The 11,710-nt window shown below is 37.6% G+C and overlaps 2 protein-coding genes across 2 annotated transcripts; one reads left to right on the top strand and one right to left on the bottom strand.

The window, feature by feature from the left end:
* The first annotated feature begins 1,128 nt into the window (after positions 1-1,128).
* LOC140782540 (uncharacterized) lies at positions 1,129-8,658 on the top strand. Its single transcript, XM_073129157.1, has 8 exons — positions 1,129-1,500; positions 1,569-1,664; positions 3,604-3,714; positions 3,883-4,192; positions 4,406-4,496; positions 4,648-4,990; positions 6,199-6,347; positions 7,799-8,658. The coding sequence occupies exons 1-8, from the start codon at positions 1,279-1,281 to the stop codon at positions 8,301-8,303; spliced, it is 1,827 nt and encodes a 608-aa protein (XP_072985258.1). The 5' UTR covers positions 1,129-1,278; the 3' UTR covers positions 8,304-8,658.
* Positions 8,659-9,126: 468 nt separating this feature from the next.
* Positions 9,127-11,710, bottom strand: LOC140781930 (uncharacterized). The gene is made up of 4 exons (XM_073128242.1): positions 10,851-11,710; positions 10,561-10,650; positions 9,757-9,824; positions 9,127-9,470 (listed from the first exon to the last, which is right to left on the bottom strand). The coding sequence occupies exons 1-4, from the start codon at positions 11,553-11,555 to the stop codon at positions 9,338-9,340; spliced, it is 996 nt and encodes a 331-aa protein (XP_072984343.1). The 5' UTR covers positions 11,556-11,710; the 3' UTR covers positions 9,127-9,337.

Below are 11,710 nucleotides of genomic sequence, written 5' to 3'. Positions count from 1 at the left end.
GTTAACATCCTAAATATTTATTATCATGCTGAGTAACTTTAACCTAAGGAGTAGAGAATATTTCACTACTTTCAAAAATTAAGAATTGAGGTGGTAGGAGGAGGACCCTAAGAAAGGTAAGGGGAAGGCATGGTTTAGGATAAAATGGGGTTTAAGGGAAAGTCTGAGGGAAAGTCTGGCTTAGGGAAAGTCTGAGGGCTTTTTCAGCTTTGCAAAAGGGATGAGTCAAGTCTGGGCGTAAGAGAGAGAGATTAGGCTATCATCCACATTTATATAGCAGGTCGATTGAGCCTAACCTAACTTGACTCGACTAGCCAACTCAATTAGGACCCAGCCAAAATTAATTAAAATTAAATTTGTATTGAACCTTAAATAGATACAACTCATGCAGTATGGAAATAATATAACTAATGCAATAAGTAAATAATAGTTTCAATCGACCTACTATATCGGGACTCAATCTAGATCATATCATTCAAGCTCCTTGCTGAGTAGGTGGCATCTACCTGTAATAGAGAAGCTATAGGCTGTTCATCTAGCGAAGTAAGGAGGAGAGTAGCAAGAGATTCTAGAAGGGGATAACCTCCAATAATTCTAATCATCCACACTTGATGTTTTGGGAAGGAATTAAGAAATTCAAAGAGGGAGTCTCATCCATAGCCCCAGCCTTTTGGACATTGGGGAGAGGAGGAGAGAATTGGCTACTCAAAGTGTCTTTTGGGGACTATTTGTCTATCTATAAGCTAATCTAGCATCTAAGACTTGAGTTGAAGGAAATTGCAACAAAGAAGGTCTCAACTGCCTTAAGAACATCTGTCTACAAGGTCGAACATCCTAGAGGGGTAAATTGAATCCTCTTCTTATAGTAGAGGCAAAATCCAAAATCGAAGCTTCCTCGTTTCCATAGAAAGACCCTCTAGATAAATTAATGCAGGAGATTACCTTTTTTGGGTCCCAAAAAATAGGCTGCCAATCGAAAAGGCCTAGCGAGCCAACCTGAGGGGAAGGCCCATTGATTCTATCTCCGTCTTATAAGGTTTTTATAAACAATAATGTAAAAAATTTAATTTTATTTCTTAGGGGGGGAAATCGCCAAAACAATAAATAGTAATTAAAAATATCGACCGAGGAATCAAAATGTAATTAACCCTTCAAAATTTTAGTCGAAGGGAAAAACCTCGCAGCCAGCCGCTTTCCATTTGCGCTTAAAACCCTCGTTCGAGAGAAGTGAAAAAAATAAAATAAAACCCTCGCTCTCTTCCACCACAGCCGCCGCAAATGCGGCGCCTTGGCCGGAGCTACTCTGCCGCGACGGCGGGCGCCGCCGCCGCGACAGTGGCGTTCTCTCTCAAGTCTTTAACCAACCGCGTCTACGCCGATGCGCCCTCTCTCTCCTCTTCCTCCTCCTCTTCTTCTTCATCGGGTGGTTTCGATCCCGAGTCTCTGGAAAGGGGCGCGAAGGCGTTGCGTGAGATCAATAGCTCTCCATATTCAAAGCAGGTATTTCTTTCTGTCCTCGATTTTTTTTTTTAAAGTCGTTTTTAATTCGTTTCTTGGATTTCTCTCAGGTGTTTGAGCTGATGAGGAAGCAGGAGGAGACGAGGCTGTCGGAGCTGGCGGCGGAGAAGGCCCAGTTTCTCGCTAACCAATCTCTTATTGAGATCGTGAGCATTTACTTGTAGAATAAATACATAATTTCTAGTTGCGAGAATGAATTGGTTTCTTGGTTTAGAAGACACTTCTGCATTTCGGTATTGAAGGATTTCTTTTGGTTGGTAATTACTTGAAAATTAGCTGTAAAAAAGTCTGCATTTTTCTGAAGGGCAAATTTTTGTAGCAGTCCAGCATGTTATATAATCTTTTTTTTTTAGCATATGGTCATTATTTCACCACTCCTGTGCCCTGTGCGATTGTGTGAATACAACCATTAATGCCTGAAACGTGTTTTTCCAGCTGGAATTTTCTAGAAGTTGGCTGACAATTGTGAACCTCAGTATATGCTAGACCTATGATATCGATATAGACATTGTCTAGGAACGAAATATCTTGAGGTTGATAGATTATTCATCTCTTTTTTTTTTCTATATATAAATCATGCCTTGTAAACTTAGAATCGAAAAAATTATAATGGAAATGATCAAATTTCAAATAGTTAAATGGTTATTCTTTCTAATGATGCTGAGTAATTGTAGAGATAATCTCGGCAGCAGGATAAATGAGGTTCCTCTATTTCCTTTACATTGAAGATGTGCATAAGGCAGTAACAACAGTGGACAGTTCTGTGAGAGTTCATCTTGTTTGCCTTAGTCAAGATTATTTTAGCATACAAACTGCCTGCTCTCACAATTTATAATTCAATTATTTTGATTTTCCATTGACATGCTTAACTTAGTAACAGGTATTGGCTCACTAATTTACTTAGCTATTGAAGTTTAGTCTGTAACCTGTCTTGATGACTGTTCCTCTTATTTGTCGCTCTCCTGGTTTCCTATTATAACATGAAGTTAGCTTGGTTTCTATATGATTTTATCTAGAACTGTAGTTAACTATTTTTATTATGGGTCATTACTTGATATTAGGTTGAATTACAGACTTACAGTCTATCCCTATGTGCAAGTTGCAACTATTAGTGAGCCGTTAATAGAGATGTGAAAAGACTTAATTACCTCTATAAAGTATAGTCTGATTTGATGATGGTAGAGTTAGTTTGATCATTTACTAACTTTCTTATAATGGAAAATATTAGTGCTAATGGACCACATTAATTCCAACATTTGCATCAGTAGTTTTGGATGGAAAATCTAATAATTACAACTTGGCATGGATCATAGGAACTTAAATGCTTAACTTTGAAGTACAAGGGGGTAAGTTGAAATTGGGCCAAATTATAGGGAGTAAACTACATTTTTTCTTGATGTTATTTTTTGTGTTGCTTAGTTAGTATATCATGTGTTCTAATTGCTGCTCAAATTATCAAACACTTGATAAGGTATAGTATCCTCAAGTTCCCTTACTTTAGAGTAAGAATAGAAAGTACATTCATTACAGTCAGATATGTAAGAATGGAAATCATATATGCTCCTATGTATTTCTTTCCTCCATATTTATAACTAGTTATCTCTTCACCTTGTAGACCAGCAATCCACTTGATTTTTTTATCAGCATCTGTACATGAGTAATTTCTTAGTTGCAAATGATACTTGACATGATAATTTTTTAAGTGGTACTTGCTCACCTGAGTTGAAGTATTGAACACTTCTGATATATTGGTACCTGTATATCACTGTAATTAGCCACACTTATCAAACTTGTCTATGTAATACTACATTGATGAAGCATACAATTTTCCGGGAGAATCATATCCCTATATTGATGCTCTGCCATGATCTCGTTGTTAATCATTAATTTCATCCTTGAGGTTTCTGTCACTATACTAGGTTTGTGTAGAGTGAAGAAATTTTGGGGCTCATAGATAGTTGTTTTTTGGGCAAAAATCATCTCATAATTGTTTGGTGCAATTATATCATTGTATACAAAATTGACTTTTGGTAGGTATAAGAAATTGTGTCATTTGTTTATATTTGTGTAATTTATCGTTGGTAGGAAAAGCAGCGTAAACTGGCCGAAGAACAAAGAAATCTTGTCCAACAGCAAGCACAAGCTAAGGCACAAATGGCTCGCTATGAAGATGAATTAGCCAGAAAAAGGATGCAGGTTACTGTTTGAACATTTTCTTATTTCTAAGTTTAGTAGAGTATTGTAGTGCATTCTTCTAATGTTTATTAGCTTTTAGAATTTTATTTTGGCTAGCTTCAAATTTTGATTCAGTGATTTCCATTCCATTTTGTTAATATCAACATTTCATATACTGTCAATTTCCAGGCGGAACATGAAGTTCAGAGGCGACAAAATGCAGAACTTGTTAGGATGCAAGAGGAATCTTCTGTAAGAAAGGAACAAGCTAGGCGTGCTACCGAAGAGCAAATTCAGGCGCAACAACGGCAAACTGAGAAAGAGAGAGCTGAAATAGAGCGTGAAACAATCAGAGTTAAAGCTATGGCAGAGGCTGAGGGTCGTGCTCTTGAAGCAAAATTGACAGAAGAACAAAGCAGGAGAATGCTTCTGGAACGCATGAGTGGCGAGAAAGAAAAGTGGCTTGCTGCAATAAATGCAACTTTTAACCACATAGAAGGTGTTCTTCTGAGGTTATCATGGTTAAATATCTTACTTTCTTATTTTACTAAAAAAAAAATCTTTTGTAAAGAGTTTGATTTATCTGTGCCTTTATCTCTTTTATTTATAGGTTGTATTAGTAGTCTCAGATTTAGTAGAAAAATTTCTTTTTTGGTTATATAATTCGATTTAACTTGCATGCTGATCTTGGACCCTCTTTTTGAATTTATAGGTGGTTTGAGAATGTTGCTAACTGATCGAAGTAAATTAATTATGTCTGTTGGAGGAGTTACTGCACTGGCTGCCGGTGTTTACACTACTAGGTCTATTCAGAACATTGTATTGCTGTTCTCTTTTTTTGAATTTGAATATCTCCTTACATTATGAAAACTATCAGATCTTTATGCCTTTGTTTATTGTCAAATTTCATGAGATAAAAAAATCCTTGTTATATTTGGTTATTTTTGTTTACAGGGAAGGTGCTAGGGTAATGTGGGGTTACATTAACCGAATATTGGGGCAGCCTTCGTTGATTCGCGAATCATCAATAGATAAATTTCCATGGTCAGGATTTGCTTCACGGATTAGAAACAAGGGTAGATCATCCAGCTCAACATCTGGAATGGTGCCATCCTTGGAAAGTGCGACTAGCTTTGAGAATGTTATTCTTCACCCATCACTGAAAAGGAGAATTGAGCAACTTGCACGAGCAACGGAGAACACCAAGTCTCATGATGCACCATTCCGCAACATGCTGTTTTATGGACCTCCAGGAACTGGAAAGACTTTAGTGGCAAAGGAGATGGCTAAAAAATCGGTATATTTAATATTCTTTACCACTTCTTTTAATTTTCCTTTAACTTTCTTATGCAGTTTTTTATTTATTTTGTGAGTAGGCAGCAGGCATCGAGAGGCAATGAGTGGCCTGCTTCGAAGTACTGACATACTTGATATGTCCTGTGGCTTAAGAAATATTATTAAAAACCTTATTCCATCGGGATTAGTTTGTTATGATTTATGACACACATGAAAATAGTTCAGAGTTACGAAACCTCCTTACTTGGTCATAAATCATAAAGCCTACTTATTTCAGATAAAATAGTTATGTACTTTTCTCTCTGTTTTTGATTAATTGATATTCAAGCTCCTAACTTTGACATTGAAGAATAGAGTGTGACCTTAAGGCTCCGTTTGAGAAAGTGGGATTGGGAGGGGGTTATCTGGGATAAACCCCTTTTGATCCCAGAAATCAGTGTCCAACGAGTGCTAAAGTGTTAGGATAAAAGAGGAGATAAATAGGGTTCTTTGGTTAATTTTATCCAGGTTTTGGTTGGAATAAGAAAGAGGTTATTTCACTAATAACCAATTTACTCTTGGTAATATATTGAAATGACAATCTTTATCTCAATTTAGATTCAGGTACTCACATTGTGATGTGATTATTATATACTTTGTAATAATAATAAAATATGTATAGTAAAAATGTTTGATATGGAATGTTCATCCATGATGCTATTTGTGATAGTATTTATGTGTAAATTATGGCACCAAGAATTCTAAATTAATCATGAGAAGAGAAGATAATATAATAGTTGTAGAATAAAATTATAATTTATATTTAGTTTTAAACCTCTTTTCCATCTTTCTCAAAAAAAAATCTATTTACATTAAACTAAGAAAAGGCAATAAGATCAGTTTGATCTCTTATCCCAACTATTACAACCAACACCATTCTTATTACATATTTTTTTTCTAACAATTATCCCAATTTTTCCAACTAAACACCCCTAAAGAAATTAGGATAAAAACTACTTTTATCCAGAGATAAGTCCTCTTTTTGTCCCTATACGGATATTTCTTTATCCCGTTGCCAAACATGCCCTAGAGGAAGTCTCTTAAGTTAATCCTTATCTTTTTCTTCTATTATAAATATTATAGTGTGAGCAGACCATACCGTTGGTGAAAAATGGAAGTTTTAGTACAGGCACACATATGTTGTTACATGCTGATTGGTTCATGTTACAGGGCCTTGATTATGCAATGATGACAGGAGGGGATGTTGTGCCTTTGGGGACACAGGCTGTTACCAAGATTCATCAGATATTTGATTGGGCTAAGAAATCTAGAAAAGGTTTACTGCTTTTCATCGACGAGGCTGATGCATTCTTATGCGAGTAAGTTGGCATCTGACATGTCTAACATATCATTTATTTTTACTTCAATTATACTGCTAATTTACTTGAGATTTTCTAGATGAGAGTACTGAGATTTAGCCATTCCTGACAGTAAACGTCTAGCTTGATAGCATAGATCATTTACTAGTTCATGCTGATAATCATGCGTCAAGTATGTTTTTAGAAATGCAGATATCAGAATTATGGGAATCTTTTTTTTAACAGACAAAGCAGCACATTGAGTCTTAAATTTGTTGACACAATAGGTTTCTTCTTCTTCTGGAAGTGTGTTATTCTTATTAGTGATGTATAATCTAGTTACATAAGCATCTTAGTTCCTTTAGGCAAGCATGAAAAAATGCCAGCATCTGCAATATGATAAAGGTGGCATGTGTGTCTTACCAAGCATATGGAATCATCAGCCTTCTGTCGTATAATAAAGATGCCAAGGCCAACTAAGGATTTCCATGGCACTGCTCATGCTGTGCTGATGCATGGCCTGACCTTCCATGCTGCAAGGCATGTCTCCACACCCTTGAGATGCTACAGGTGATCCACTGCTGCAGATTGCCTGTGGCAGTGTTTATCCTTGGGAGCACCAAATCCATGACCTGAGCTACATTAATTGGCCTAAATTCCTTTTCCACACCATTTTTCTAGTTAGGTTTTGAGAATTTAGAGTTCATTATGCATTTGCTCGGAAATATATATATTCTTGTAATTACCATAAAGTCACTGTTGTGTACCATCAAACCTTATCTTTTGCATGAATTGTGTTCAGGTTACTTTACTCTTTGGTTAACCAACAGTTAAAATGTGAAGACATTTAAAGCTAGGGGGAAAAATACCTTTAGTATTTTTCTCTTATACTCTTAAAGTATGGATAGAGTCAGTACTCCTGGACTCATAACGTATTTTGTCCTTTTGTATTTAAATAGTTTATATTATAGTTGTAGTTTATCAAGGAGTCCAAACATACCAAAAGTAAAAGAAGGGTTCTGAGAGTAAACATGCAGTCATAATTTTGAAGAGGTATATAAGCAAATAAAGGACTTTAAAGCTCATGAGACTGCCTTCTCTTGAATTATGTTGGAGTCAGCATTCAATGCATGACAAGAGTACACTTGCATCTTTGCAAGATTGTTCTGCATCTAAGTAATCATTATATTCATTGCATCGTATGAATAGCATGTTGCTTTGTAGTTCCTACTTGTAGGTGTAGTCTTAATGCTGACATTTTCTGCATTGGATACTTCTGCAGTTGTGCTGTTACAAGTCATTAGATTGATTCTACATGATTTTTGCTTTTCCTTAAGTACAGTAATAAATACTCATTATGCCTTCTAATGTTTCGTACTAGCTGCCATTTTCTAGTAAGCTGTTTCATAACATAACCTATTTTGTTCTGTACTTTATATGCTGAGCTTGCTGTTTTTCTCCCAAATGATCAGGCGCAACAGCACTCACATGAGTGAAGCTCAGCGGAGTGCTCTAAATGCACTACTCTTTCGAACAGGTGATCAATCAAGGGACATAGTTCTTGTCCTCGCAACAAACAGACCAGGTGACCTTGATGCTGCTGTAACAGACCGCATAGATGAAGTGATTGAGTTTCCACTCCCTGGTGAAGAGGAGCGTTTCAAGCTGCTCAGACTATACTTGAACCGATATATTTCACAAGAACAAAATGATGAATCCTTATGGAGTACGTTATTTAAGAGGAAGCAACAGAAGATAGTTGTTGAGGATGTTACGGAAGACCTGCTTAGAGAGGCTGCAAGGAAGACAGAAGGCTTCTCTGGTAGAGAAATTGCTAAACTGATGGCTAGTATTCAAGCAGCTGTTTACGGCCATCCAGACTGCACATTGGATTCCCAGCTTTTCAGAGAAATAGTTGATTACAAAATAGCTGAGCATTATCAGCGCATCAAGCTCTCTGCTGAGGCTACTAATTGAGAGCCATGTAATTTTCTGTTGTAGCATGAATACAGATTGGCATTTTTGAAAGCCAAAATTTTTCTAGGCGACTCTGCCCAGCAGAAGCTCGTCGTAATGACGTTATGGTTTAGGAAAAGCATAGAAATCAATTACTTTGATACATTATGTTATCGCAGATTCAATGTCAAGAAAGGATGGGTTTCAACTAAACCGTAGCTGTATGGAGAGAGAGAGATGGTCATCACAAAGTATCAGGCTTTCTTCTGATTGCTTTTGGTACACAGTTTCCTTTTCTTGCACCAAAGACTTTCTGAGTGTAGATGAGCTATCTACTGGTGATTAAGATTAATTATGTTTCTTCCGTGCTATATAAGTGCATTTTGTTCAACTCCTCTATTCAGTGATTAAGATTAATAGACACCTGACCTGTCATTGTGCTCAAGATATTTTCATCTTAAGTACAGAATGAGAAGCTTGTGGTTTAGATGTATATTGATTGCTCTCTACTCTTAAGATTTATCATGTTTCATGACTATGACAGAGGTGCTTGATGTATCTTTACCAGAGCTTTGGCCAATCCAGCTGAGTAGAAGATGCATGTTTCTCCTGTTTGTGCATTGTTCTTGTGAAATGACTATAGCTTGTATTTGCCAGCAATGCCCAATCTGTTACAGGCTTATGGGTCCTCTTCTTTGTGTGCAATACCTAGCTTTCAAGTATTGGAATCCTATTTGCAAGAGGATTTTGAAGGAGGTATAAAGACTGGATGGAAATATATCAAACTAACAGCAGCAAATTATCTATCCCTGCCCTCCAATTCAGCAAACTGTTCATAGAGACATTTAACAATAAACTTCTTCTTTCATTGTATGCTTTTTGAAAGCATCAATAATAGCAAATAACGAAATACAATTCTTATGAATACATTCAATACCAAATAATTTCAATGAAAGTAAATACTGATAGATGGCCATGGAAAGACATACATTGACGAATGTAATTAGATGAAAATAAATAACACATCGATACAATATTGTCATGATAATATGATGTTAATTTGCATCTTCGGCATTAACGGAGGCAAGGAACTTTTTGAGGACACAGTTGTAGGCGCAAGGGCGCTCGACGTGAAGAAGATGGCCGGCGTTGGGTATGCTTTCCAGTGTGGCCTTCTCTCCCAATTGCCTGAAAATGAATCCAAGTTTGATTTGTCAAATCTTATTTACATCCAAGATAAAAAAATTTCCTGAAGTACATCTTTACATTACTTTTTAAGGTTCATTGTAGTGTTGCTTGTTCTTTAAAAATTGTTTGATATCTAAATTAAAGATGCAACAAGGGGAATTTTTTTACATGGTCTACTGATTGAAAACTTATATCAACATAGAAACTTCTTCCATGTCCATGAATAGTTCATGGGCAATATAACACAAGCAGTAAGAAGAGGAATATCTTTGCATAGGAGTCATACTCTTTCATCTTCTTAGCAAGCTCTAAGTTGAATATGTTGTCATTCTCTCCCCAAAGAAGCAGTATCCTCTGCAAACAAAATAAGAAGATGCATTAATTTTTGAAAAATATTCTACTAAATAACAATTCAAAACATCAATATCTATAGCCACATGTATATATTGGATTAATTTGTGATGATAATGGATGAGATATAAGACTTCTTTCAGTGATAATAGCTCAACAAAGTCTTTACCATATAATCCTATGAAAAAAAATGGCATAACCAAAGAAATTTGTTGGCATATTTCACATCGTCAACCATCTTCTTCTCTACTTCAGCTTGTCGAGGAGATATAATATAATATGGTGATTGAATTAAAGTATCATAACTTCTTTCTCTCTCTATAGCATCAAAATGGAAATAAAGTATCAACAATAACAACATAGCCATCCTTATCAACTTCAAAAAATAAATGAATAAATCTCAAGAGCAGTTGCGAGATTGCGGTTTAAATTACATATATTTGCTTAAAGAATTTGTGTTCTCTTTTCACGAGACACATATAGGAGCATTTCATAAGTAAATCAACTAATAATTTTTTTGGCTTACGATGATGAAAGTTTGGTAAATTAACCCTCTCTCTCTCTCTCTCTCTCTCTCTCTCTCTCTCTCTCTCTCTCTCTTAAAAATCTAATCAAATTGATCGAAAACCAGGTAGATCTTTCGAATCCAAGAGGTCCATACATAATGCCTTCACGAGAAAGATTTAATCAACTAGTATAATTTAATGCGCTGCTTTAATTTTCGTGCTGGCTATAATACCTGCTGGAAAACAGGGATCTTGGCGTCTGTGTTGCTGATCACCAATCCCTCCAGCAGCTCCCTCCTCTCCTTCCTGTGCACAAACATTATCTGCCAAGAAAAAAATAATCCACAATTTCAAAATACAATCGTTACCGGAAAAATCATTTCAATATTCGGTCAGTAAAATCTAACTAATCACGATTAAAACTGAAGTTAGATCATAAGAAAGACTATTTAATCTTTATATAAGTTAGTTGTTTCAAATGGATCGACCAAGAAGAAAAGGGAAAAAAGAAGTCCACACTCACCTCGAGATAGTCCTTGTAGAGCCTATTGGGGAACCACATCTTCTTGTGCATGGAGATGGAGAGGAGCGCCTTAAGCCGGTCGACGGTCTCCGGCAACAACAACTCCGACGACGAGGACACCCCGAGGCCCGCCAGGCTCGCCTCGTTGATCGAGTCGGTCATGGTGATCACCGACCCGGACACGACCAGCGACCGCACCAGGTCGGGCCGCGCCTCCGCCATCTTGAACGCTACCATCCCACCGTAGCTGAACCCCACCACGTCGCACCGCGACACCCCGAGCTTCCCGAGCCCCTTGGCCACCGACATCGCCTGGAAGTCCGGCGACCGGTCGGCATTCCCGGTGGTGGACTGGCCGAAGAAGAAGAGGTCCGGGATGTAGACGTCGTACTTGGTGACGAGGACGCCGAACTGGAACTGCCACGTCACGATGCCCTCCGCCGCGAACCCGTGGACGAGGAGCAGTGCCGGCTTGCTCTTCTTCTTCTTCTTCTTATTCTTATTCTTCTTCTCCTCGCTCTCGTTATCCTCATGAGGAGTGTCTGAGGAATTCGGTGCGATCTTCTTGTTACTGGCGAGGTGGTGTTTTGGGACCCAGAAGTGCATCATGTTGCCTGGCTCCACCTCAATGAGGAGCGGTCGTAGACCTGCCATCTTTACTAGGCCATGCAACAGTGGCTTCTGGGCTTCTACAAAGTTCACCATCTCCTCCTCCTCCTCCTCTTCCTCTTCCTCCTTCTCCTCCTTCTTCTTCTTCTTCCTCTTCCTCTTCCTCTTCTTCTTCTTCCTCTGTAGCTCTCTAGTGCAGCTTGGGGTGGTATATATTGATAGGTTGAATGGATCCGAGAACGGCACGCAAA

Source organism: Typha latifolia, chromosome 2 (genome assembly GCF_019914945.1).
Source record: "Typha latifolia isolate L0001 chromosome 2, TyphaL0001v2, whole genome shotgun sequence".
Lineage (NCBI taxonomy): Eukaryota > Viridiplantae > Streptophyta > Magnoliopsida > Poales > Typhaceae > Typha > Typha latifolia.
The sequence above is the reverse complement of the archived record's forward strand: the minus strand, read 5'-3'. Positions and strand labels throughout refer to the sequence as shown.